This window comes from Artibeus jamaicensis, unplaced genomic scaffold, assembly GCF_021234435.1.
Source record: "Artibeus jamaicensis isolate MK-2021 breed Jamaican fruit bat unplaced genomic scaffold, CSHL_Jam_final scaffold_369, whole genome shotgun sequence".
Lineage (NCBI taxonomy): Eukaryota > Metazoa > Chordata > Mammalia > Chiroptera > Phyllostomidae > Artibeus > Artibeus jamaicensis.
The window spans coordinates 14,276,150-14,302,382 of record NW_026522042.1 but is presented as its reverse complement, the minus strand read 5'-3'; the positions used below and the strand labels follow the sequence as shown (position 1 = coordinate 14,302,382).

The following is a 26,233-nucleotide window of genomic DNA, read 5'->3' as shown; positions in this document are numbered from 1 at the left end:
CTTGGCCATCTCTTACATATTTTTTGTCTTTCTTCCCCAGTCCTGTCCACGAATGCTTGTCATCCAAACTAGACGCAAGAATTCCAGCTTGGGCCTTCTTTAAAAATACCACACTAAAGTCGAATAATCCCCACAGACAGGGATTTATGGCCCAAAGTCCCCCAAATTACATTCGCTATAACCAGCAAACCCGTCTGATTCAGAGGACCTCCAGTTAATTAATTATAGAGCCCGACTAAAATCATTTTTGGCAGACGTCTCCTCGAATGTAATCGGTTCATATCCAATTACCTCATAAAACACATACATCTATTTAGAAACTGAAACAAGCACATCTTTCAATTAATGCGTCCTGGCAGTTTCATCAGAGTTTCGCTTTGATCAAAACGGTGTTATCTGTGGGCACATTACCCAGGTTTTACACGGTCATTGAGGCGAACCACCGACTGCTTCAACATTTTACAGGCTCACAGCTTCTTCTCATGTTCCACAGTGTAAATTTTTCAGGACTTAATTAATGATCTTTTCAAGCCCCGGAAAAGCCCCAGAACGGTTCCCTAAGAACAATGCTGGTCATCCGCCTCTGGCCTCCACGCAGTGGCCGAATGGCTATCCACCCAGGCAGAGAGCGCGGACTGCCTGCTCACATGTCGTAGCACAGTGTCAAATTCCACCCGGTCATTTATGATTACCAGGGGACACTGTTCTACCTCAGGTGACATCCTGTCCAAATTACAGCACCCGACTGTCAACTGTCCAGTTTTCATCCAAACCTCGGGTTTAGAAAAGGGACGTTGATGGACAGTGACCTTGAAGATAAGATACACGTGACCCAATGCCACATCAAGTCCGTCCTTTGGTCAAACTCGACAGCAGGAGGCACGGAACGGAACCAGGCAGGCTCAGCCTCGGCAGGACCGCCTTTCCTGAGCTGTCCTGTGGGTGCCAAGCTCTTAGTTTTCATCAAGAGACACCAGAGGGAAAGCCTTGGGAGACTAGATGCCACATTTACCGCGGGAGCACCGCCTGAGGACACCGTGATAGGGAAGACAAGACATTCTGGGTCACTCAGTGCCCCTCTTATGAACCTACTGTGAAACGCATTTTGGAATCCAGGCCAACATAACCCGTGGCCCTGGGAAGAGGCATAATCCTGGCTCAAATCACAGGTCTCACTCACTGTGGGCTGCCATGCTGGGGAGGCCCCGAAGGAGCTCCGAACTCGGGACTTTATGGGTACACCAGTGGGAACCACATCCCACACAGTAAACCTGAACCTCACCTAGTTACGAGGACAGGGGATCATCAGACAATGGAGTGGTGGCGTCAGTCACTGGGTCTGAAGAAAACGTTTGGCTGGTTGGGACTTTCTGGGAATCACTGTTTTCCTCCCTCCTGCCTCGCCCCATCGCAGCCGAGCGGTGTGCTCGCCACTGTTCTCGCCCCACCCAGGGCCGACTTAAGTTTCCTTTCCTGTTGCAGAGCCCTTTCTGCGCCCTTCTGTGCTGCCTTCAGCAATTGTGGGCTGAGAAGGACACCTCGGCAAGTGCCCTCTGCTACGTTTGTCTATGAGCCCAAGGTCAGCCAACGGCCTTTCTTTCCTCAGTGTCCAGAGGATGCCCTCCGTGACGGCTGGCTCTGCTTGCCCAGCCCGGAGCCAGTGAGAGGGTTTACTTCTTCTTTTGTCTGGAAAACATGCTTTTCTGCTGGACCACACACTCAGGGCAGAGTTGGGGCAGCAAGGCAGTCCCTGGCTAACTCTCCAGGAAACAGCCTCCCTGGCTGCTGCTGCTGCTGCTGCTGCTGCTCAGGAAGGCTCCTGCTCAGTAATTTTACTCAGGAGCTTTAGTGCCTTTGGACTTGAATTTGAACCCCAGCCTTGCCTTCTATTAGCTGTGTGCTCTAAAGCAAGCTAAGCAACCTCTCTGAGCCTTGGTTTCTTCACTTGCTCACCTTGGCAAGGTTAGAGTAAGGGTCGCAAACTAAGGTTTGTCTTGAAGAATGAAGGGCAGTGGGAGGAAGGAAGGAGGAGAGGAGAAAGAAAGATAGAAATGATTCTTGTTTTCAATAAGAAGAAGAAATCACATCTCCCTGTTTTCTTTCCCTTTTGACTCTCAAGAAAATGTTTTTGAATGTTTATTTCTCCTGGGTCTCTTGTTCCTATTTTCATCCATTCCCAGGCCTTCATTTTTAAATCATATTTATAGTCCATTATTTTATGTGTGTTCTTTCCATGTATGTGGGTGGATTCTTTTCATTTATTGAGCTTTGCTTGAGGTTTGAAGAATGCCTCAGATGCTTTATCAAACGAGATGTGTGTATGTATAAATATGTACACATTGCTGTGTTCAGAGATGCTGCCATGAGCATTTGTGTGGCTGGGATAATAATACGATATATCAAGCAATCTCACATCACCTTCCTCAACCCCCCCAGTGACCTTGTGAAATAGATGTTATGTCTCCATTTTTGAGGTGAGATGACTCAGGTCATGAGAGTGGCTTTCCTCAGAGAACTTAACCTCTTCCCAAGGGTCAAAATGTGATGTGTGACCCCAGACTTCTGAATCCCAGCCCAGCGCTTTTTCTCCCGCCACCGAGCGTCTCTCCAGAGTCATTAGCCATTGCAGGTCTGCTGCTGGGCTTGATAAATAACGCCCATAACGGCAGCGCACATTTACTGTGCACCTGCTACGTACCAGGCATTTCACACGCAGTATCTCACTGAGGGCTCCCACAAGCCGGTGCTACAGCTGCTGTATTGTCCTCCGTCACAACCCACGAGCTACATGAAGGCCAGGTCCCTGAGGTCAAGGCCGGTCAGGGGCGGACTGGGGATGTGAGCTCAGGTTAGTGGGACTCCAGAGCTCTCCAGCTCTTAGCCACAACCCTTTCCTGCGTCGGTTCTGTCACTGAGTGACACTTCCTGAGGGCACTGTTCAAAGGACTTTGGGCCTGTGTGATGTCGCCATGTGGCCGTGATAGAAGCAGACAGCAGCAGCAGGCCGTCCCTGCTTCCGTGACCTCTCCCCAGAAGGAAGCCAGCTAGAAGCAGGCAGTCGATGGCCCAGCCACTACGCCAACGCAGCTCTTTGAAGTCGCAGTCTCTGTGATCTCACTCGGCTCGGGGAGGAAGGGTCACCATCCCTGCCTTTGTGTCCCCTTTCCCGGCCTCCTTTAGGGTCAACCTGCATCCTGGGATTTTCTTAACATTCTCTTTGCCTCCTGCTTTAACCCTCCCCGTGGAAGGGGCCAGCAAAGCACACGTTCTGGGCGCAGGCCTTAGCAGCATCCTGGGACTGTTTTTGGAAGTATAATGATTACCCTGAAGTCTGTTCTTTTCATCTTTTGGATTTATTCAGCATTTGGAGTCTTTTACCTAAAGATATGTTTTGGGTTACAATAAACAAAGCTAAATATTTCTGGGAATATTCCAAGAGGGAGTGTCTTTCATCTTCATACATGAACCAGTTCTTTTCATGGCGGTGGGATTATTTTATTTTCTCTGCTGGCTGTCAGTCCTCTCAGCTGCAGCTCCAGGTCTGTCTGTGTTGCTACGTCGCCCGCTCCTGGCAACACCCGAGGCCCCGTCTCTATCCCCTCCCAGATGCCTGACCTTAGACAGCACCACCACTGCTTCAGCCTTGATTTTGTTTATGTTCTTTTCAATCCTAAAATGAAGATAATAATTACCCTTTCAGTCTCTCTAGCTGTTAAGAAGATCTAATGAGCTATTGTATGTTAAAACACTTTGAAAACACAGTTTGTTGCCATAAAAATATAAGGTCACCACTGTGGTCCTGGGTACAGACTTCGGATAAAGGGTACATGCCAGCATTAACGACAAAGGCATTTGGTCCCCCGACTAAGCATCTGGAAGAAGAGCAAAACGTTCTGTAACTCTGTCATTTTGCCTACCTGTCCTGAATCCCAGGCATTGATTCTGGAGCTGAGCTTTTGACGACTAGCAGTTTTATCCAGATCATCACAACCCAGTCTGCAGTGATATTGGAAGAACAGGGTACTTGGAGTGAAGCTTCCTTTACAGTGACACTTTCATCCATCCTCCAACAGGGGGCAACAGACTAGAGCCGGTGGGCCAAATCCAGCCCAGCCCCCGTTATTCTAGATCCCACTATCTAAGGGTGGTTGTTTTTTTTTTTTTTTACCACTTGAAATAAATGAAAAAGATCAAAAGAAAAATATTTTGTGGCACGTGAAAATTGTATAAAATCCAAATGTCGGTGTCCACAAAACTTTGAATTTTACCAATAAAAATATTTGTGAAAATGTGTGTTCTCTCTTGTTCTGTAAGAACCTACACAATATTCTCAATGTTGTTTGCTGGCCCATAAAGTCTGAACTACGCCCTATCCGGCCCTTTACACAGAAAGTTTGCTGAGCCTGGAATTGAAGCACTCATTGTGCACTTGAACCTCAGAGGTCCCAGCAGTTTGAAAGCTGCCACGCAACCCAGAGACTGAACAGGTGTGAGACTCTGAGATGCTCTATGTACAGAGAAGGCGGGAGCTTGGGCGCAGAAGGGCACAGGGGTCCTTGTAGGACTGTCAGGATGAGAATGACCCAAGAGGGAGGAGAAGACAGGGCAACAGCTAGGGGTGGAGAAAACCAGGCCCCCAGACCCCGTGGTGTGTGATGTGCTGAGGCCCAGCGTTCTCTCCGTTTTCTGCCCTCGGGCAGTCCGGGCGTGGCACTCCACACCGAGTATTCTGCTGCTCTCATGCATTACTGAGCAACGGGGCTGTACGCACACTCGCTCAAGGGGGACACAACGGAGTCTGAGAGGCTGACCACGCAGTGCTTCGTGCCCGAGAAGCTGCACTGGACTTGTCTCCGTCCCCCCCCTCCCCTCTCTCCCTGTCCCTCCTCTGCTCAGCTGCTCATCTCCCTCCCTCACCACCCCAGGGGCTCCCACCCTCTGAGCACTGGGGACCACTTCAGTCTTGCTCCCTTGCCTTCCCTCTACGCCTTGGGTTTCTCTCTCTTCCTGTGCAATGTAGCTTTGTCCGGGCCAACCTCACATCCCTACACTCACCGCTTAAATCTGCCTTGAGTCTCCCAGCAAGTTCCCTCCTGAGGGAGGTCACAAATGGCCTGCGTTAGCTGTCCCAGCCCCTGGAGCCCTGGGGAGCGTGCCGGGGCTGGGCGCCACTGCTCATGATTGGAGGTATTGGCAGCGGCTGCTGTGTCTGTGGATTCGTTACACGTGAGAGGCAGAGCGGTGGCTGAGAAAAATGGAGCCAGGCCCCCGTCAGAGGAGGGAGGTCAAAGCAGGACTCATGTTTCCTGGCACCTGCATGGAGTCGAGCCCTGGGAAAACCGGAGGAGTGACCTCAGAAGCAACTGTGCCTGTGTCAGGCTACACAAAAAATAAAACGGCCACGTTTCCAGGGCATGTTTGCACACCGAGGTTGTCCAGCCGTTGTCAGAGAATCATCTAGTCTGCAGTTACCCTTTGCTAGGTGTGTTGTGCAGTGGGGCAACCTCAGTGAAGCGACTTAATGTAGCTTCCAGAAGAGCGATGGGCCCAGGAGAACGGAAGCAGCAGCAGGCGGTGCACAAATCACCAAAGCTCGGCGCAAAGACCTGGGTAAATGCACAGAGCAGCTCTTTGATTAAGGAGGGACGCAGTCCTGGGGGACCTGGAAAGACAACGGAGCCACCTGTGGCACCAAGGACAGAATGTCACTGAAGACTTTCTGACAAGTGCCCTTTTCCTGGGAATACGGTATTGTAAGAAAATGAAAGCTTGTTTTGCCACCAGCCCCTTTAAGCGTAAATGAAATCTCAGAGAGTAAAATAACCCTGATTAGCGCAGCACTACAGAGACGCCTCCAGGGTCTGACTTGCCGCCCCCTGGACTTGCTTCTCTTCAGGCAGCTAAGCATCTGCAAGAAAATCCCTTCTCTTTATGTGGCTTCTTCAGCTGCATCATTTTGTGAAACAATTTTTAAGAGGCGAAACACAATAAAACCCCCACACTTTTATTTCTCTTATCTGAGATAGCTCTTGAAATTTCCAACTAATCTTTAATATGGTTAATTTCTCCCCACTTCCAAGCCTCAACCATTAATTTTTTTTTCAAGAGGGAGAGAGGGGAAAAACAGACCTCCCTCCTGTTACTCAGCAAGAGTGTGTGATTTGTAAGTTTCTAAAAATCCTCCCAGCCCTGCTTATTTTGACAAAGCTACTTAACACTTCAAGCAATGAACTACAGGGCATAAAAGTATAATCTGCAGAGAAAAACCTTAATCCTCTATAGTAACCTATTTGAATCTCCTCAAACACATTGCGGTGTGTAGGCCTGGAGAATTAAGTCAATTGTTTGATCAGAGAAGAAAGGCAATTAGGGCTCTCTCTTGATCTTTCTGGTTGAATTCCAGTCAGGGGCAGCCACTGTTCTCTGAGGCTCCATCTGAGACCCCTATTATTTTAATAATAGAGGTGAGCTTTAGAATCACTGCAGTTAAGGGCCTTGCTGCATTTTCATTACCAGTTGTTTTATCTGAGAGTTTCCTATCGTGATGGGCTAGTATTCAGCCTACAGACGATTAGCTGGCCATTTGGAGGTTCCCCCCTTAAACTTCATTTAAAACTTCTTTCTTAACCTGACAAATATTCCAGCAGAAATGAAAGAAAACTTTGAGAAGCAGCTATATGCATGACAGGACGACGGCCATATCCCTCGACCACGGGCTTCTCTGTGGTGGGGACGTCTCTGGGACCACGCAGCACAACGCAAGGATGGAGAATCTAGCTGGGGTGGCCTTGTGAGAAAACCATGTTCTGTCCTTACTAGCTAAGGGCAGCTCCTGAATTTCTGCACAGAAGCAGCAATCCAGTTGGAGAAGGCACATCAGAGCTGTGTTTATGTCAAACAATATATGAAATTGAGTAAAAGTCACGTGTCCATTGCAAGGAGCACTGGAGTTGCTGCTGGAGATTATGGGGTCAGGTGACTAAAGCCTGTCCCAAGCCACCCACTGGTCTGGCCTCCAACGGGTCCTTCTCTTCACCGTAGCCTCCGAGTTCCTGCAGGAAGGGTTCTTGGAGCAAGCTGTTCTGCTTTAAGGCCATTTACCCTTGTGGAAAGACGGCAAGGAGCAGTCTGTTTTTAGGGATGGATGGTGCACGGAGAGCCTGTGGTACAAGGTGGATTAGTGACAGTCCTGCCGGCCAGGGGCTCGTGGTCTGGTGGGGGAAGATGGGTGAGTCGAGAGAGAGAAACAATACAGTGAGTCAAATGTGATTCAGCAGAAAGCCCAAGAATGCACATTTAACCAAAACTTCAGTCCAAGAAAGGGCTTCCTGTAGTCGAGGCCCCAGATAGAAGTAAGAGATAATTAGTAAGCCTATTTTGGGCTGTGCAAATTCCTGGACTGAGAAAAGGTAGAATGTGCTTAAATATCTGCCACCTGTTCTGTAAGGTAGAGTGTGGGCAGATGTCTGGTCAGGAGGGAACTTCGTGCTGTGACAAGGAGTTTCGGCTTTATCCTACAGGCAATGGGGAACCCATGAAATACTTTAAACAGGACAGTAACATGAAGAGATTGTTTGGGAAGAGAATGGGAATGCATTTTCTATAGCTGCGTAACAAATGGCCACAAACGTAGCTACTTAACGCATCTCTTGCCTGGCCCAATCTACACATACAATGAGCCATCGCAACCATCCCCCAAATTTGAGCTGGTGCCCTTGAAATATGTTGGTGAGGAGGAAACCCCGAAAAATACATTTGCCACAAGTTTTGAACCCAAATTCAAGGAAAGCTTTCAGATCTAATACAGAGGAAAAGGAAAAAAAAGTAAAGGACGCCCCAAGAAAGCAATGTGTCACTTCTGGCATGTGGGAAACCTATGAAATGGCTGAGTGGATTGCTCAACTAATTAGAAAAGGGGGCCATGGAGAAATGTCCCAGACGTGAAGAGACTTAAGAATCATGAAATCCAAAAGGAATGCATGGAGCATTACTCGCACAGACCAGGTGTCCATTTGAACGGACTGATTATTAGAAATTATTAAGCAGTTTCTGATCATTTTGTTGGGTGTCAGGGTAGAATGGTTACAAAATAAAGTAGTATGTTTGACCCAAAAAAGGCCTTTTGTCCTGAGGAACAGAGCCAACAGCCAGGCGACTGACATCATCCCCGCGGGAGGCTGGGCCTGCTGAATCCCGCCCTCCCCTCAGAACAGGCACTCCCCCCTGACCCTTCCCGGGGCACTTTCCGCACGTGGGTGCCAGGACCTTTCACTAAACAGGAAGCTCCTGAGGACAGGGCCTCCTTTCATCGTGCATGCTCGGGATGTAACAGGTGCTACAAATACTAATAAACCTTACAATGTCCTCGAAACCCCTAATTCCTAAGTAAGAATTTGCTTTATTTCATGATCCTTACATTTTACCAGCGGTCCTAAACTAGGGGTTCTCCCCCAGGGGTGATACTGCCCCCGGGGGGCACTTGGCAATACGTGGAGACGTTCAGTTGGCACAATTGGGGGAAGGGATGTGACTGGTTTCGTGGGCGGAGGCCAGATGGGCATGAACATCCTACGCACACAGGACAGTGCCTCCTGCCCCCAAAGAAGAATGACTTGGCCCCGGTGTCACCAGGGCCGAGGGGGGATACCTTGCCCTTCTCCACGTCCTGTCGGTTCTGCCTCCTGCGTGTCTTTCAAACCTGCCCAGCTCCCCCATCCCAACACCTTGACTCAGGCCTTCACTGCATCCCCGTGGAGAAACGCACTGGGCTCCTGACTCATATTCTCCCCACCTAATCCCATTCCTCCCTTGGAAGCAAACGTCCTCCCCCATCTTACAAGCTCCCTCCCACCTTCGAAGTTCAGTTGCCTCTGGTGTTAACTGCTCTGCGCAGCCTTCGTCTGGCCTGCTCCCCGTCCTTGCCCTCCCAGTCTCATTTAGGGGCCTGCTGTCCAGATGCACCATCGTTTCATGTCTCCCCAAGTAAACGTCAAGTGACTTGGGAAGGCACCCTTGTATTCAGCCCGCACCACGACCAACAGCACTTAACACAGCTGCATTAAAGTAAGATTTTACGCTCTCGCGGGCACCTGTCATGGCCAGGAGCGGAAGGCGAGAGACTGGGTGGGGTGGGGTGGGGCGAGAGGCAGGGTGGAAACCGCAGCCCGGTGGTCCGCTGCACTATCTGGGTGGCGAGTGACCCAAGTTGGTGCCAGCTTCACGATCACCCTGCATGGCCAGCAGGGCTAATCTGCTCCGACGGTGTGTGTGTCAGGTCTCGGTGCAACACGGACTCTGGTGTCCTGTGGACTTCACGTCTCCTGGTTTCACGAGCCATGAACATGGAGAGGAAAACTCACAAGGGCTGAATACTAAAGGCAGGAAACGCCAGAGTCCAGTGAACAGTCCTGGGCTGACATGTGGGCGTTGGCACCATTTGGGTGCATGTGCGAGAGCCATGAAAGTATTTAAAACCAGCTCAGAAATGTCCCTTGCTTTTCTGGTTTTGCTCAAAACAGTCTCAAGAACACGAGGAACCCAGCGTCTTCTCCCTTCCAGCACTGCTGGGGGGGGGGGGGGGGGGGGGCACCAGGACAAGCTTTCCTTGCACGCACCTTCTTACATTTTCACGATTAACAAATTAAAAACCCTAGAGAGGTCTTCCCTCACTCTTCCCTCTGGTGTGTGTGTTCAAGTAAGTGTTCTGTTCATTGCTGTGGTCTGGTGCGTGTGTATGTGTGTTTTCTGTTCACTGCTGCGGCCCCAGCCTGGAACACGCACTGCCTGAATGAAACATAGTAGGCAGTCGCCATCTTTTGCTAAAACAACAAATGAAAGCACATTTTAAAAAGTTTGCCTTTATTAATAAGAAACCAGTGACATTCAGTTTAAAACAACGTTTTTTAAAAAGTGTCGCGACCTTTCAGGTAACGCTAGGTGTTGTTGGGGCCACTCTGAGTGGAGGAAATCTCGGAGCCTCTTGCAGTTCCACACACACACCCAAAGCAAACACATGCACCAAATTTCAGGAGGTCCTGAGACTTCCCTGAAGTCCGCCCTGAACTTCGGAAAGGGTCCCCTGGCCCCAGGGGGGTGAGTGCCTGCTGTGAGGTGTCGTCTGGCTTGGAACCATGGGTTCACCCGACCTACGGACCCAGAGATGGGATTCAAAGATAGCTCCCCGGCCACCAGTAAGTGGGACCCCATCCACAAAGGACTCACTGCTTAGGGAAGGTTAAGTTCAATATCTGCAGCTGAGAACTTGGTAAACATCCAGACGAAAGCTAAAAAACCTAGCTAACGATCCAGAGATTGCAAAAAGTCTATATGTTGGTAGAGAGTGGTCCAAATATGTGGTAAAGTGAATTTTTCAGTTGTCAGCTGAAAAGTCTGGATTAATCATCTCAGACAGAGATGGAAAAACAGGCTCTAGTCCACATACAACAAACTTTTAAAAATTTTATTGTTTTAAAGAAAAAATAAAAAGAAATATGCATATGCACTAAAGTTTTCCATTAAATAGAAATCGAATGCCTGGTAATGAAGACTATCCAGCTAAAAACAGAATACGAGATCAGTGAAACGACAAGACTGAGCTGGCTCTGGGTTTACTTCGAAGGGCACACTTCATTCACCGTCTCAGGAAAACTGGGCGAGGTCTCGATGGGCGACGGTCACAGTCACTGAGCGAGTAAATACACCACCACTTCCGTGTCCTTTATTTCTTTATGTCCTCAGTCTCATCTGGCTCTTTCTCTTGATGCTCTCTTTCCCACCTCATTTCTTTTAACTCTTGTCTGTATTTTCGTTCAATGAACCGCTTCTGATGGGCCATCTGGGGAAAGTTATCTGACACGAGGAGATAGATTGTACACTTAATAAAGGGTAGCCGCTGCTGCAAAGTGATGCAAACTAAACAGATACGCACGCAAACACACATTCACATGAAATACAGACAGCCGTATTTTGTAAGGCAAGAGAAAAAAAACATTGTACATTTCCTCCCTGGATTGCTTTATCATTCGGAAACACGTTGGAAGTCTGGATCAGCACCCGATTCTAGGTTGTGATGCATGCTCTGACCTTGAGTATCAAAGGCACCGAGACACACGGAGATGTTAAAACACAGACATGTGGCTTCAGAATGACTCCAGGTAGGAGTTTTAACACAGTTCTCTTAGCAAGAAGTGACTTTCAGGAAGACAGTGAAGGATATAGAAAAATGGAAGTGTGTATTTTTGCAAAGCTGAAACCAAAAACTTCAAACAAATAATGATATTATCACACCAATATTTACCAAGAATTAAAGTTTCTGAAAAGAGCAAAGGAGGGTGAGATGGACAGAAGGAGGCTGCGTTCCACATCCCTACTTCAGTTCCTCCGTTTTTCAAGTTTACCATGAGAAGCCCAAAGCTCTCACAGCAGCAGCAGCTCAAGGAAAGTACTTTCATTTGCCTAAAGGGAACATATCACTCAGTGGCATATTGAAGCTAGATTTAGTTTGATATTCGACCCTGCACAAGAGTACTGCCACAGTAGAAATCCTGACTAAAGATTTTAAAATTTTACTATTCATCTGTAGTTCAGAATGAGGGCAGCAATGGAGTAAGGCATCGGGTATGGAATGAGAGGTAGTCACGTTACACTCTTAGTCAGCAAACACATACTTTGGCAACAAACATCACAACAGGCAGCAAGCGCGGCTGAGAGCAATAGAAGTTCTCTGTTCACACAGGAAAAATGATGCAGTCCTGCCAAGCCGGTGGCTAAGGGACTGTTAGAGGTAGGAGGTGCTGCTTCATATTGAAACACATGAAGACTCAGAGACATAGGAGATGACAGCGTGCCTGGGGAGAAGCAACCTTCTTTTTCACTGAGGTTGAAGTATAATGAAAGAGCATATAATATACACCGTATTCCTAAGTGCCCCCTTTTATACAGCATCCGCTCCTCACCCCAGATGAGAGAAGGGACAGAGACAGGGTGGGAGAGAAAGTGTCTTAACAGGCACGGGGTGAATAAGGTCTTAATATGTGGGCGTCAGTGACCGACTTTGAACAAAAGAGGAACATAATGGCAGCTGTGTTTTAGAAATATAATGGTAACAACTCCTACCCCCCGATATTACACTGCTTCCTTTCGTGTTGTGTAAAACACAGGGTCAGGCAGTAGAAGTACATTGAAAGCTGTAAGTAAAACAAACCCCAAGAAGTTGCTGTGGAACAAGTTTCCACAAATGAACTTGACTTCCCCAGCGACTTCTATCCTACAACTTGATCTACATTTTAAAGCCCACCCTCGGATCTAATCACTGATAAACTTTCAGAATCTATCCTTATGTCGCTTTTCCTAGGAAGCCCAGTTACACTCCACACACACACAGTAAATGTGCACATATATTACACAGACACACACACATGTAAAAGTAGGCTTACAGTCGTTTGTATGGAAAATGATACAATAATAAATAATAATACAAGAATAAAGTCTGTGTTTCGCGTAACTATAAACTTACCTTGGCCCCACCCCGTATTATTTTAATGGCTGTAAAATATTAAAACATTTGAATAAAGGAAGGGTTGGTAAACTATCGTCCGCAGACCAAACACAGCCCTCCACCTGCTTTGGTCAATAAGCTGTTCCTGGAACACAGGCACCTGCTGGCGCACACACCGTCCCCGCCTGTGGGCCACGGCGGTGTAGCCGCGCAACTGCCACACCCACGGCGTGGCCTGCAGAGCCGGCCACTCACTCTCTGGGCCTTTATAGAAAATGTTCGCCCACCCCTGGGACACACCAGAATTTATTTAAACACTTCCCCACTATTAAACACCCAGTTTGATGTCTATATTTCTTTTTTGGCTATTATTAATCCAGTTGTCACAATGATCGTGGTATAATTACTTCCTTAGGCGTGACTCCTAGAAATAAAATCTCTGGATCCAGGGGTGTGACTTTCGGGAAGGACCCCCCGCACACGGCCAGGCTGCACCCGGCTGGTGAAACAACTCCCTCGTGCCAGTGTGTGTGTGGGGTCGGTATCAGGAGAGGGCTCTCTCCACGACCGTTTCACTATTGAAAGCCAACGAAAAAACCCTCTACAAATAACGTTTAACAATCTTACAGTGGGAAATGGAATCTCACTTTTGTTTCAATGTGTGAGTGTGCATTTACATGTAATAGGTGAAAATATTTCCCAACAGACTCAACTGAACACACCCAGGGAAGAGGCCATGGACACGGGACTCTGGCAACCCTGGCTTCTGCCCCCACGGATTCCTCCTGGCTCCTCCCACACCCGGGACACCACAGCCGGCTGATGTCCACGAGGCCCTGAGGTCTCCTGCCCTCCCTGGAATCTCTGCCACGCTGAGAATCCGGGCCTCTTCGCTTTCGGTTCCCCCATTTCGCTCTCTCCCACATTTAGCTGGTACTCAAAGCATAATCAGATTGCTTTGTCATGTTTTGCCCACAGGTTCTGCTATGCAGCACAATAGATCTCAGAGAAAAACGTCTTGCATATTTTAAGAAGTTTTAAACATTTTAAACCTTCAATTTACAAAAAATTATGCAGTTCCCTACATGGTCAATCATGTAATTCAAGTTTCTTCAACCCAACGAGGCCACTCGGGACTCTTGCCCACAGAACTGAAAGCACCAATAGATACACATTTATTATTGACAGTGATAAAAAACCGGAAACAAAGTGTCCACCAATTACACGCAAAAAAAAAATCCTGAATAAACTACAGCGTATTCACGGCATGAACTTTAATGCAGCCATTAAGAAAAAAAATAAATTGCCTGGCTGGTGTAGCTCAGTGGATTGAGCACAGGCCTGCAAAGGAAAGGGTCACAGGTTTGATTACCAGTCAGGACACATGCCTGGGTTGTGGGCCAGGTCCCCAGTAGGGGCCATGCAAGAGGCAACCACACACTGATGTTGCTTGCCCTCTCTCCTTCCCTTCCCCTCTCTTAAAAAAAAAATTAAATCTTTAAAGAAAATGAATGAATTGAAGCTACTATGACCTGCAAGGCATCCCATTTTAACAAAACAAGGGTCAAAAATAAAGAAGAAAAAAACCTCTACATGTATAAGATTTCAAAAACAGATGAAAGAAATACGTTGGGTTGTTCGCATCTGGGCTGAGAGTAAGACTCTATGCGAAAAAGGAAAATAAACATCAAAAGGCAACTCAGGGGCACTTTCGAAAAAAATTGTAAGCCCTTTTGGTATGTATCGCACATTCTACCACACTCTTTGTGAAGACTAATTATGAAGAAAAAAGATCGCATTTTATCAGTACTTACCTTTTTCTATTTTCCCATTTCCTTCCATAAAACACTCATTACATTATGAACATATAATTATAGAAAAAGAGATAGGCTCACATTTTTCAAGTGCATCCATTGCCGCTCCCATTTCCGCTTGCTGAATACTATCAAATAAAATACAGGTAAGGCACACTTTCATTCAAAGAGCTTTTTCAAAAACAAATGGTATGGCTACAAAGTATGCAGGCTGATTTTCACATCTGGTACATAAACTTTCATCTGATTACTTCTCCTGTCACACACTGAACTGCACAGATAGGAAGGTGCACAAGGGCGTGCAGAAATGTCATTTATTTGCTCAAAGCCTGTGCAAGTTATTCGTTCCACATTTTTAATACTGCAACGCAATGCCTTCCATTTATGTTACATTTGAAGTATTTCCTACTTAAATTTGAACAGCTTCCATGTAAAGCTTAAACAGGCAAAGAGTAAAAAATATATGTATAGACAAACTTCTAATCATCTCCCAGTTTAACATACAGAGAGGGTTCAAAGAAAGGTGATAATACACATAATTCTTTTCACCTGCAGACACTGGCACTTCCACAAAGTGTGAGTAGCACTAAGAGATCAAATGTCTAATGACTGAGTGACCCAGGATGGGCTTCTCACAAATGCTTGCAGTGCCCTGGCCTGTGCCTCAACTGGCTGGCACGTCATCCCATACACCGAAAGGCCGATTCCCAGTCAGGGTACACACCTACACTGCAAGTTCGGTCCCCAGATGGGGAACGTGCAAGAGGCCACGGATCGATGTTTCTGTCTCACATCGATGTTTCTCCCCTCTCTCTCTTCTTCCCTCCCCCTCCCTCTATAATCAATAAGCTCCTTGAGTGAGGAAATAAACAGATAAATAAATAACTAAACGCTTGCAGCAATGTCAGGTTTCTCCACTGGGCAACTCAGACAGGACAGACCTTACCTGTGCACCTGGCCATATGGTTTCTCAAGGCAGCCAAAGCCCATTAGGCAGTGGTATTCCCACTGCCCAGGGCGGACTCTCAAGTTTGGGGCTGGGCACGGCGGGACCATTGATCCTTGGGATTCACTTTATTACCTCCAAACATTCTGTACCCCAATTTTAAAAAGACAGACTGCAGACTTTCAAAATACCACGTAGGGATTTCACAGATACACAGGATGTTCACCTGAAGGAACTAAAAGGATGCTCTTCCCATACCTGGGTCCTTTCCCACAGCCTATTCTCTCCCCCTTGAAGTAAACAGCCACGGTGTAGGTTCGAGCGTGGGATGGCCCCACCGTCTGCAGAGTCCTGAAGGGAAAGCAAAGAAGACTAATTACGGTACAGTGCTATTTAATTGTTATTGCTAATATGTAACGCCAAGAAACACCACGTACGTACTGCTTAGAAAGACGAAGGTAAGAATAACAAGAACATTAAAAGAGTTTTATATTTGATAAACCTCACAAATACAGAGAGCTTTGGAAATAGGAAATTTTAAAAATTCAACACACAATTTATATGTATTTTTCCCAAAGTATATCTAGTATAAATTATAAATAGCATCTGAAGGCTAACAGTAAAGTGTAAAATATTTTTAAGCAATTTCAAAGCGTTCACATTCCAAGTATCATAAAATGCACAAACGTTTATCACTGAAAACTTAACCACTTCAGTCTATCCATTGTTTTTCAGTGCTAATCACAGCCAAAAACAATACATATCTGGGAAATGGCCCCAAGCCACGCCTGAGTGGTTTTACACCCTTTATGGATTTTTTCTGATGTCTGTGATCTTATCTGAAAGATCAGAAAATGCATCTAATTTCTGAGACATCCGAGATCATTCCCAGGCGTGCATACCGCCGTGTACACAGCACAACTGCGGAAAAACAAAACTCCAGGTGCTCCGGATTCTAACGACAAGGCGCAGATCTCAAGCGCAGGGAAACTGATAACTTCATGGAAAAGGGAAATTAAAAGTCGCCCACCAGATAATGGAAGGAACATGGCAATCTTGAAAAACTATGTAAAACAGACCCTTCATCTTGATGGCAAGAGAACAAGCCCATCTGCACTTTCGTCTGGGGACTTACGAGGGGGCCGTCATTCCCTCTGGGCTCCTGTGGTCCCCGGGATTGAGGCGCGTGGCTTCGGTGAGGCAGCACACACCACAGTGACCGTGCCTCGCCACGAGGACTGTATCATCCCCATTTTATTCAATGAACCTTAATTATCGCCTTTATGAAATACTTTGAGCCTTTCATGCAATATGGGGATATTCATTGCACCTATCAGGCACACATTAAGTACTATTTCTAAATATTTGAAGTTTCTCCCCAATAAAGGAAACATCATTTAGCAGTGACAGCTTCTTGGGACAATTTAGATTGTTGTGCGCTGATACAAATTTCCCTGGGCCTCAGTTTTAATTTCGGTGAAAACCCCTATGGACCGTGTGGTAGCTATTAAACAAAAACAGACGAAAGAATTTAACATTCCTGCCGCCGCTGCGGGCTCCTGGGGCGTCTGAAGTCAGAGAAAAGCCCTGGGAGGGGCGTGTGGGAAAAGGGCCTGCCGCCCCGCCCATCAGACCAGGGCAAACCGGTGTTGACACTGGATTTTAAACATCCTCAGAAATGCACATCCAGATAGTGCCTTGAGAGGCGACCCACCTATTTTGAAAACTCTCCCTTTTTGTAATTGCTCTTTGAAACTACCTTCTGAATGAATCTACAAGCGCCCCCATATAATTACTCCACTTCAGAGTCCAACCTCCTGTTTTCATCACAGCTGGTGTTATGTGTGGAGTGACCCGCATTCCTTTTGAATTTCTGGCTACCGCTCGAAGAATAAAGATTTGTCACTAAAGATATTCAAAAGTACTTGGCAGCTTTTGATGCACATTCTAAGGGGGAAACGTTCCAAATATTTAACACAGCAGCAGTGAAGAGCCACCCCACTTCTTACAGCGGCCGCGTGCGAGGGCGTGTCTGTCACACAGCAGAGGGAGGCCTGCGGGGCTTCAAAGCGGCGGAAAGAGGCACCCAAGTCCAGCTACAAACTAAGCGGACACAATCTTCCAAACTGGAGGCACGGCACAGGTCACAAGAAATAACGACACAGAAGTGTGCACAGCCACTTCTGTGACTGGCGACTGGTGTGGCCCCGTGGGTGACGCATCTCCCCACAGAGCAAGAGGCTGCCGGTTCCGTTCCCAGCTGGTCCCGGGTTGGGGGTGTGCGAGAGGCAACTGATGGCTGTTCCTCTTTCACATCAATCTGTCTCTTCCTTTTTCTCCCTCCCTCTCCCTCTCTCTGAAAATAAATATATATTTTTAAATGTACATAGAACTATTTCATCTGAACTGTTCTTATCTTGGTCTTTTAATCAGAGCATGTCTTCCTCACAGGGAGTAGTTGAAACAGCATTTTAGAGATGGGAAAAAGCTTAGATAATCACAGATGACCCATCTACTTAGAGCTAAAGGACTGAGAGGCCGAAGACACTCAGTGCCGGGCAGAGTCAGGGTTAAGGGGTCTCAGTCCCAGGCCCTGGCCCTCCAGGCAACCAGAGCGTGACTCCCAGCTCCCGGCTCCCATGGTTGCAGGCAGCGCGTACTCACTTGTACAGAGGGATGTCCGGCTCTTTTCCTTCCGTCCTCAGTGTCAGGCAACACTGCTGAAGCTGGGATTTGGGGTCGTTCCAATCCTGATTCAAAATGAACTCCTGTAGCGAGTCCCCAAAAAGCATTTAGTAATGGGCCTGAGATCACCAGGCATAAAGCACACAGCCAGTTTAAATTTTATAGGAGCTTACTTTTAATCGTGGAAAGAAACAAACGTTCATGAAAGTATGAACATATTCCAAATCCTTGTCAATGTACAGCGCTGCAATAAATGCTGGAAAAGAGAACATTTAACAATTAACCACAACGTACTGCCATTTGCCAGAAAGAATGAGACCTAGACGGTTAGGAAACATTCTAATGAGGTTTTCAACTTCCAGGCCCTCTGCATGTTTTAGCATCACCACTGCACCTTTCTTTAGGCAAGAACTACTCTTTACCTCCACTATTACTAGCAGCAACAGAGACGTGTGATTCAGATGCAAAGTCACGGAGCACAAAGACCACACTCCATTTGGCTAAGTCAGTGGAAATGGCAGAGGGAATGTTCTTGTACAGCAGGGGAAGAATGATATCCAGGAACACAACCACGGTAAGATCAAGTGAGTGAAAACAAAACGTGAAGATCAGGTATGAGGCCAGAACGAACACACCCTGGAGCCCGCCATCCTCACCCCAACCTCGAGGTCACCACGAACAAGGGTCTGCGCTACATTTCATGAATAGAAGCGAGACAGTTCACAGATCTGATCTGCCCAAACACAGAAAATATAATAGTCCTGGGCTTGATGATAATAATGACATATCTAAGTTTCCATTAATAAATGATGAACTCAAAGAAAACTGTATTAAAAGGTACCGTAACCAAGTAAACAAATGGTGACTTTTTAAAAGAAGAAATAAAAATACCTTTCATTGAGCCGGAAAAAAAATGGCAGTAAGCATGATCACTAAATTTAATTTTTAAATGATTTCAACTTTTAAGTTACTTTAATTGACAAAGAAGTCTTTTTAGGTTCTAGTCAGAATGCCTTTGCACTTTGATAATGAGCTGCTTCTGAATGGTACACCTTAACATCTGTATACGACTCCAGTGGGCAAAAATACTCTAACATTGAAAAGTTCCAAGGCCCAGTGTATGGCCCATTTATTATAAAGCAGTATCAGAAACAATAAAATTATGTGTGTAACCCTTTACTTAGCCGTAACAGGATTATTTGTGATGCGAACAGACCACATCAGAAAGTGTGAAAGATGATGTTTGTCCAAAGGGCTTCGAGCTCATTCAAAACAATGGTTAATAGTTTCAGTATTTAGTAAGTGCATCATCCTTCTTTCTTCTCTGCCCCGCTACAAAGGCTCCGGGGGCAAAATCAGCTATGACTCACTGTCACCAATCTGCACACTCTGCTACGGGTACGAAGGGTGGAGGGGTGTGTTAGGGCTGGCCCCAACTGAACGCAGACTGCCGTGCAATGCATTATTCCCGCATCTCAATTCCACATTACTCTCCTTCACATGAGGTTTGCAGGAAAGCACAAATACAAATTAACATAGGAAAGTGTGTTCTCTGATCAGAACACAGTGATAATGAGAAAAAGGAGGATAAGTGCTGGTCCCTCTGAGTTAAAGTCTGAACGTGCTGGTTAGGAGAAAGCTTCATGCTGCAGGACTCACATTCCAAAAGGTCTGCCAGCGTCTTGGTGCGAAGGGCCACAGGCCTCTTGGTCTTGTCGTTGGTGATGGCGTACTCCTGCATCCCCAGCTCCTCTGCCACCTTGGCCTGCGTTCTGTTATTCACCAGAGAGCTTCGCAACAACTGGCCAAAAGGAACCAAGATACGTTTAGATGCCATTTCACATTTGCCACCTCTCTTGCTCCTGGCGTTGGGAGCAGCCAGCCCGAGACCAGTTCACTGACCAGAACACCAGGGGAAGTGATCACGTACGCCCTCAACCACTAACCCAGGCAGCAGTGACCAAGTCCATGCGCTTCCAGCTTCGCTTCGATAACTTACTCTGCTCCTGGATTTTACCTGACATTTAAATCGACCACTTAGTTGTTACTTGTAATGACCAGCGTTGTGCGAGATGCTGTACTATTTTAAAGGCCATAGCTCCCATTAAGTTTAGTGGTATCAAATGAAGGAGCATTAAAATTTTTTAAAATCACCTTCACTGAAGTATGACTTATATGCAATAAAGTGCACTCATTTAAGTCCAGTTAGAGGAGTTTTGACAACGTTCTACGCTTCCTGCTTCCCAGACCAGTTCCCTGTGGCCCTTTGCAGTCAACTTCCACGATCCCTCTCCCGCCCGGCACACTTTCCATTGCTCACATTTGTTTTAAAAAAGCATCTTTTGAAGGTCTAAAGTCGGCTTCAAGTTTCACAGCACTCATGCTAATTTTGGTATTGTAAGATTTGGGGAAGTGATGCTTTAGCAAGTATTACCTAAAATACTTAAATTATTTACCGCATTTTCTACTTTTATTATTGTAAAGATTTCTACCACATATCCTGAGTTACGGTTTTTCAAACCAAAATGCTTTATCATTCATCAAATTAAAGTGTAATTTTCATATTTAAAAATTCAGAAATTTGAAACAAAAATTTCTCCTAGGAATTTCAGCAGTCCTCCAAGAACTTTCCAAGTAGCAACACTAAGCAGTGCACAAAGCAGCAGCCCATCCAGGGAAGAGGCGCCCCAGACCGTGCCTGGCTGAGGAATTTAACACTTGCTAACTATGGGACTGCAGGAAGTGGGGAGAGAGGTGCAGAGTGGGGGGAGCAGACACAGAGATGGGAACTCGCCGAACAAGAGATGAAAACACCTGCCCCCAAACTCTAAGATGTGGGGGAATGATGTAGCAACAATTAGGACTCTTCCTATGTCAGACTGAACAGATGCCCAGTCCATTACAGTCCCTCGCTGCGGAGGGCCGCCCACGACGCCAAGGCCACGGCGCAGGCAGCAGCTGCGTGGGGGCTGGTCTCCTCTCTGCCCTTCCACGTCCCACTTTGTTTATTGGATGCGAGTTTTATGCTCCGTGGCTCCACAGTGTCAATGAAGCTTATGAAAATCAAGATTTATTCTCGATGCTTGAGATTGCATCCTTGACAACAGATAAATAAGAAACAATATGTTCTTAATTTGTCTGACAATGATTCATGAAGCAGAATTACAACTTGATCTTCATAAGCCATGCTTGCTGTTGATGCACAGACCATTATTCTTTGCTTGTCGCTGTTCCCTTCCTCCTCTGATTTCCCCCAACTCTATCTTTTCTTCAATATAGTGTTTCATTAAAATTAATGTCCACAGAGAAGCTCAAAATTAAAAAGGCCTGGCACATAACCTTAATAGAAGACCCCAACCAAAGGGGGCCCACCGGCCTATTACCTTGTAATTACAGAATAATTGAGCTGGAATGGAGAGACCTTTTTCAGTTTGCATTTTTAATGAGAGGGGTGGGGTTCCAGCAGAGGCCATGAGGGAACAGGAGGGTTATCTGAGAATACGGCTCTGCTGGTAAGTTAGGTTCTCTCTCAATATGTGCTTTGAGTGAGAGGAGAAAATTCTACTTTAGGCTGCATATGTGGAGGTTTCGTGCCTCGGAATCAACAAGCCAGAGGTACACATAAGCACACACAAACCAGAGTGTGTCACTGGCCACAGGCCCGGCTGCCCCCTGCCAGCGTGAGGGCTCCCCACGCAGGGCTATGCATAGCGCTGTCTGAGGGGGAGGAAGAAAGCAGTGAAGGTGGAAACAAGTGCTTCCGGTGTTATGTAAAATGCCCGGACAGGTCTTAAAGTAGCGGGGTGGCCAGCAGAAGGTGAGATCTTCACATTCATGCCAAAACTCGGAGCCTGAACCAAAAGTCAGTGCGGGAAAGGGAGCTACAAATCACCCGTGTTTTTTGAGTCAGTGCAAATTTGGAAGAAGGGTTGAAAAGAGGTAAGACCTTGCTCTTTACCTAAACAAAAAAGTCCAAATGACAATTTTTAACAACAACTTCCATCCTTGCCCTTTGCTGAACGCTGCTGCAGAATGAATCGTGCTGCCGGCCAGCCCATGGGACCGCCAGGAAATCAGGAGGCCGACACTGGAGGTGACGGCAGCTCCCTGTAACAGTCGTGGAGGCCGGTTCCGTGCAGGCCCTGGGCTGGGAGCTGAAGATGCCAAGATGATTGACAACCCACTGCTGCCCTCTGGGGGCTGCTAATCTCCAAGGGACTCAACTCACAAACTGGCCACCGCGACACACCCACCGTGGCGGCTGCAGGGACAGCACGAGCCACTGTGCGCCCAGGTGCCCCTCTCCATCCAGTCTTCCTAAGGCCTCCTGGGGGACCCAGCTGGGGCGCAAAGGTTTCAGAGGCTCACGGACCCAAGTGTTACATCAGAACCACTGGGGACTCCTGAGATAGGACATGCAAGCCTTTTCCAAAAACCAAGGAATTAGAATCTCTGGGGATGTAACTGGACACGTGCATTAAAAATATTTCATGCTGGAGGATTCTGGTTGATAACGAGTCAAAACTGAAAAAGAGGGAGTCTGCCAGTGGGAGAAGGGTGGGTGCTGCGGTCTGAATGTTTGTGTCCCACGAAATGTGTATGTTAAAAACCTAACCCTTGAAGATGACAGTATTAGGACACAGGGCCTTTGGGGCATGGCTAGGTCATGAGGGTGCAGCCCTCACGAATGGGATCACTGACCTTATGAAGAGGCCCCAACCCCGGCAGGCGTGGCTCAGTTGGTTGGAACATCGTCCTGAAGACCGTAAGGTGGCACATTTATTCCCCGGTCAGGGCACACACCCAGGCTGCAGGCTTGATCCCCAGTTAGGGCAGGTACAGGAAGGCAACCAATCAGTGTTTCGCACATTGATGTTTCTCTCTCTCTCTCTCTCAGAAATGAAAAAAATCTCCTCGGGTGAGGATTAAAAAAAGAAAAGGAAGAAGTCCCAGAAAGATCTCCAGCCCCTTTCACCATATTAGGGTCTGGTGAAAAGTCTGCACCTTGCCTGACTTGCTGGCACTGTGATCTTGGACTTCCAGCCTCCAGAACTGTGACAATAAACTGCTGTTCCTAAGCCACCCAGTCGGTGGTGCTGCGTCACAGCGGCCTGAAGGAACCAAAGCAGAGGGTAAGGGTCTTCCAGGGAGAAGGAAGGGCTCTGGCAAAAGTCACAGCCAGTGACTGCTCAGTGGAGGTGGAGAGGGAACTGGAGCCGAGCAGAGAGGAGCTGACCCAGGTGGGGCTGGCCAGCCTTTGGGCGGAGAGGGCCTTGCAGGTAAGGTGGGGGTGGAGTCCCCAAAGGTGCCCAAAGGGAGCAATGGCCAAGCGGCCTCTGATTTCGGAGAGATCATTTTGGTGGATGAATTCAAATGGAGCAAGACGCAAGGTTGGAAAGCCTGCAGATGCTGATGCTATAAATACCTGCGTCTTATTTTTCAGTAGAAGCCTAGAAAACAAACATTAAGTGCCCAACTGGACATGAGATAGTTATCAGACTGTTTTGCAAACATCGGCTCATGTTAGTTATATAGTACAGAGCTAAAGACTCGGCGCCAAGCTGCCTGGGTTCATGCTGTGGCCCCACTTGCTGGCTAAGTGACCCGGCAGAAGTTACTAAATCTCTCGGAGCATCAGTTTCTGCAGGTACAAAACGGGGAAAGGAGCCTCCACTACACGGGGGTAGTAACAATCAGAGTGGATGACACGTAATCTAAGTACAGTGACCAGCACGTGACAAACACACCAGTGATGTCCGCTGCCCTCGTTCACCGCAGTGGCATCGTCACCAGGACATGCTGCCTCTTCTGTTACAGAAGAAAAGCCATGGGAAGTTCTAGGAATCCCTCTGAATTCGTCTTCAATGCCGAATGCCCCTCACTGTCTTCAAAGCTCTCCATTCTTACCCAAGGCCAGGCTGTCTTTGCTTTTAACAATGCCTGCCCCCCCCCCACCAAATTCATTTGAAATCACCAGAGAAAGTGAAGAAAGCCGTAGTTGGGCTCCTCTGTGAAGCTGAGGAAAAACTACTGAGTCCCTGACGCCATGGCGGGGACCCAAATAAATATCGCAAGTCGAAAACTCTGTTTTTGAGAATTGGGATGGTTTTTATTATCTCAGCACAGCAGTCTTATAATTAGTTTAAACTTAAATTTTAATGAGGAAAAGGTTTATTGGTTTAAAACAAATTACAAACCATACTGGCATTCTTCTTTCAACCACCCTCTCCATTCTCGATTCTAAAGAGAAGACCACAGCAGCGGGGCATGCGCTACCGGAGGGGGCCCCCTAGTGTGGCAAGAGTAGACTGTGACGGCTGCTCGGAGAACTTGAAGTTTGGAGCATGGGGTGTGGGCAGAATGTATTATTAAAAGTGACAGTGATGTGCCACGCAGATCTATTATACCACGACTGGTAGCCAGATGATCTCCATTCCCCGTGATAAGTAAAGAAAAGGTACACAAACACTAGCAGGCAGGATGCAAAAGCCAAATTATCCCAGTGACAGAGAGCTTTCCGACCGAGAGGCTGCAGAGTCTGCCCCTCTGTCTGGATGATTCGTGCCCAGTGCTCCCTGGAGGTGGCAGGGAGGGACTGGGTCACTGCGTTCCAAATGCTTTATTTTTAATCCTTGCTTTCCGTTATCCCGAGTCCTTCCACTAAAAAGAAAAATTTCCACAAGCTCGTCTTGCTGTTGAGCACAGTGTCTTGCACATGGGAGGCATGGGTTTAGCAACGGTTTTTAGTACAGTAGCTTGCAGTCAAGGCGAGGAGAGAAGAATGAGAGTTAAAACTGGAAAAGTTAAAACCCGAAAAGGTGGCAAGACAGGCACTCTGGTCTGAGCAGATACTCTGAGGCCCTCTTTCTACCGCCCCTGACGCAGCTGGGCAGGTTCTACCCTAAAAAATAGTAACTTCAGTCTATAGAATAGAACCTCCTCCCTCTACATTCCAATTCGATTTTGGTCATCCTAGAATTATGTAAGCCTGACATTCCTTCCCAAGTAGGTCTTTTTGAATATTCCACTTGTAAAACACTATGTTTTTTCCCCATCAGCACTCAAAACCTGAAAACCGTGACTTCATCAGCTCACCTGTCCTTAGCCACTTGCAGAACCTGTGGCTCGAAGCCAACAGTGCCCCTCAGTGTGGGTCATTGAGGTCGTGCGCCCTTCGCTCACAGCAGTGAGTGATTTGACGTCGTCCTCCAACAAAGACAACCGCACAGAATAATCCCCCACAATTTTTACGTCAATTTTAATCCTTGCACATTCACCAATAGGCTGTCAGCTTGTTTCCTGACACATGAAACAGTGGCCACTTCCCTCCAGTGCCACTGCCACTTCCTCCTCCACGTGGCTGAGCCAACTGCCAAAGTCATGTTCACTTGTGTATTTACCGAGTACGTACAGGGAGCCAACCATGCACCAGGCACTGCTGGGCAAACAGTAATAAATAAAAATAAGCTCGCCCAGAACTTCTAGGTTGGTGGGATAGGCAAACTGAAACAAATGCAGGGGAGGAAAAGAGCATGGGATTTTGACTGGGAGCCACTGGGGAAAAGTGGCCCTTGCACCCAGAAGTCACTTCAGAAGTGACATCTGACAAAACAGTAAGAGGAGACCAGACTACAGAGAGCGAGGGCCGGGAGCAGACTGGACTCCAGGCAGGAGATCGGCACAGGGAAGGCCCGATGGCCGGGGGAGGCTCAGAGGGACCTGAAGCAGGCCAGGGCGGAGGTGCCTAGTGAAGAGGAAGTGACGTGAGGCCGGGCAGGCGGGCAGGCCAGACCGCTCAGGGCCCTGCTCGTTCTTTAGTCACTGTCCAGAGGACAACTGAAGGGCACCTGACTGGACACAGCCACTCTCCATTCATCCAAAGTGTATTTGCTGAGCACTGGTACGCCAGGAACTCTCCAAGGACCCGGGAAATCAGGAATGAAGGAAACAGACAAACTCCCCTTGCTCTCCATGGAGTTTACACTCTAGTGAGAGAAAACAGGTGGTAAATGAGTAAAGGACACAATGGAGATGAGGCTCCAAGCTCGGTAAAGAGCCTGCAGAGAGGGAAGAGGTTACTAGTTAAGCGGGGCAGGTTAAAGGAAGTCTTGCTGGCAAGACGACATTGGAACCAAGACCTGAAGGAGGTGAGCGATCTGGCCACCGTTTGTGCAAAGGCCACACGGCAAAGGTTTACTGAGGAGACTGCACTGAGGAGGGGAGGTGAGGGGGACTGGGGGGACAGGGAACCAGTTGTAAGGCTATGGCTGTAATTCAGGGGAAAGGTAACAG

The 26,233-nt window shown here is 47.4% G+C and overlaps 1 protein-coding gene across 5 annotated transcripts in view; it reads right to left on the bottom strand.

The window, feature by feature from the left end:
• Window positions 1–9,862: 9,862 nt before the first annotated feature.
• DROSHA (drosha ribonuclease III) overlaps window positions 9,863–26,233 on the bottom strand; it is a 106,226-nt gene continuing 89,855 nt past the window's right edge. For all 5 annotated transcript variants that reach the window (XM_053657347.1, XM_053657345.1, XM_053657346.1 and 2 more), the window contains 6 exons: window positions 19,601–19,742; window positions 18,115–18,197; window positions 17,921–18,024; window positions 15,515–15,607; window positions 14,392–14,438; window positions 9,863–10,848 (listed from right to left, as the gene is read on the bottom strand). In XM_053657347.1, the coding sequence (XP_053513322.1) occupies window positions 10,718–10,848; window positions 14,392–14,438; window positions 15,515–15,607; window positions 17,921–18,024; window positions 18,115–18,197; window positions 19,601–19,742 (600 nt within the window). In that variant the 3' untranslated portion in view covers window positions 9,863–10,717. The remainder of the gene's footprint in view (window positions 10,849–14,391; window positions 14,439–15,514; window positions 15,608–17,920; window positions 18,025–18,114; window positions 18,198–19,600; window positions 19,743–26,233) is intronic.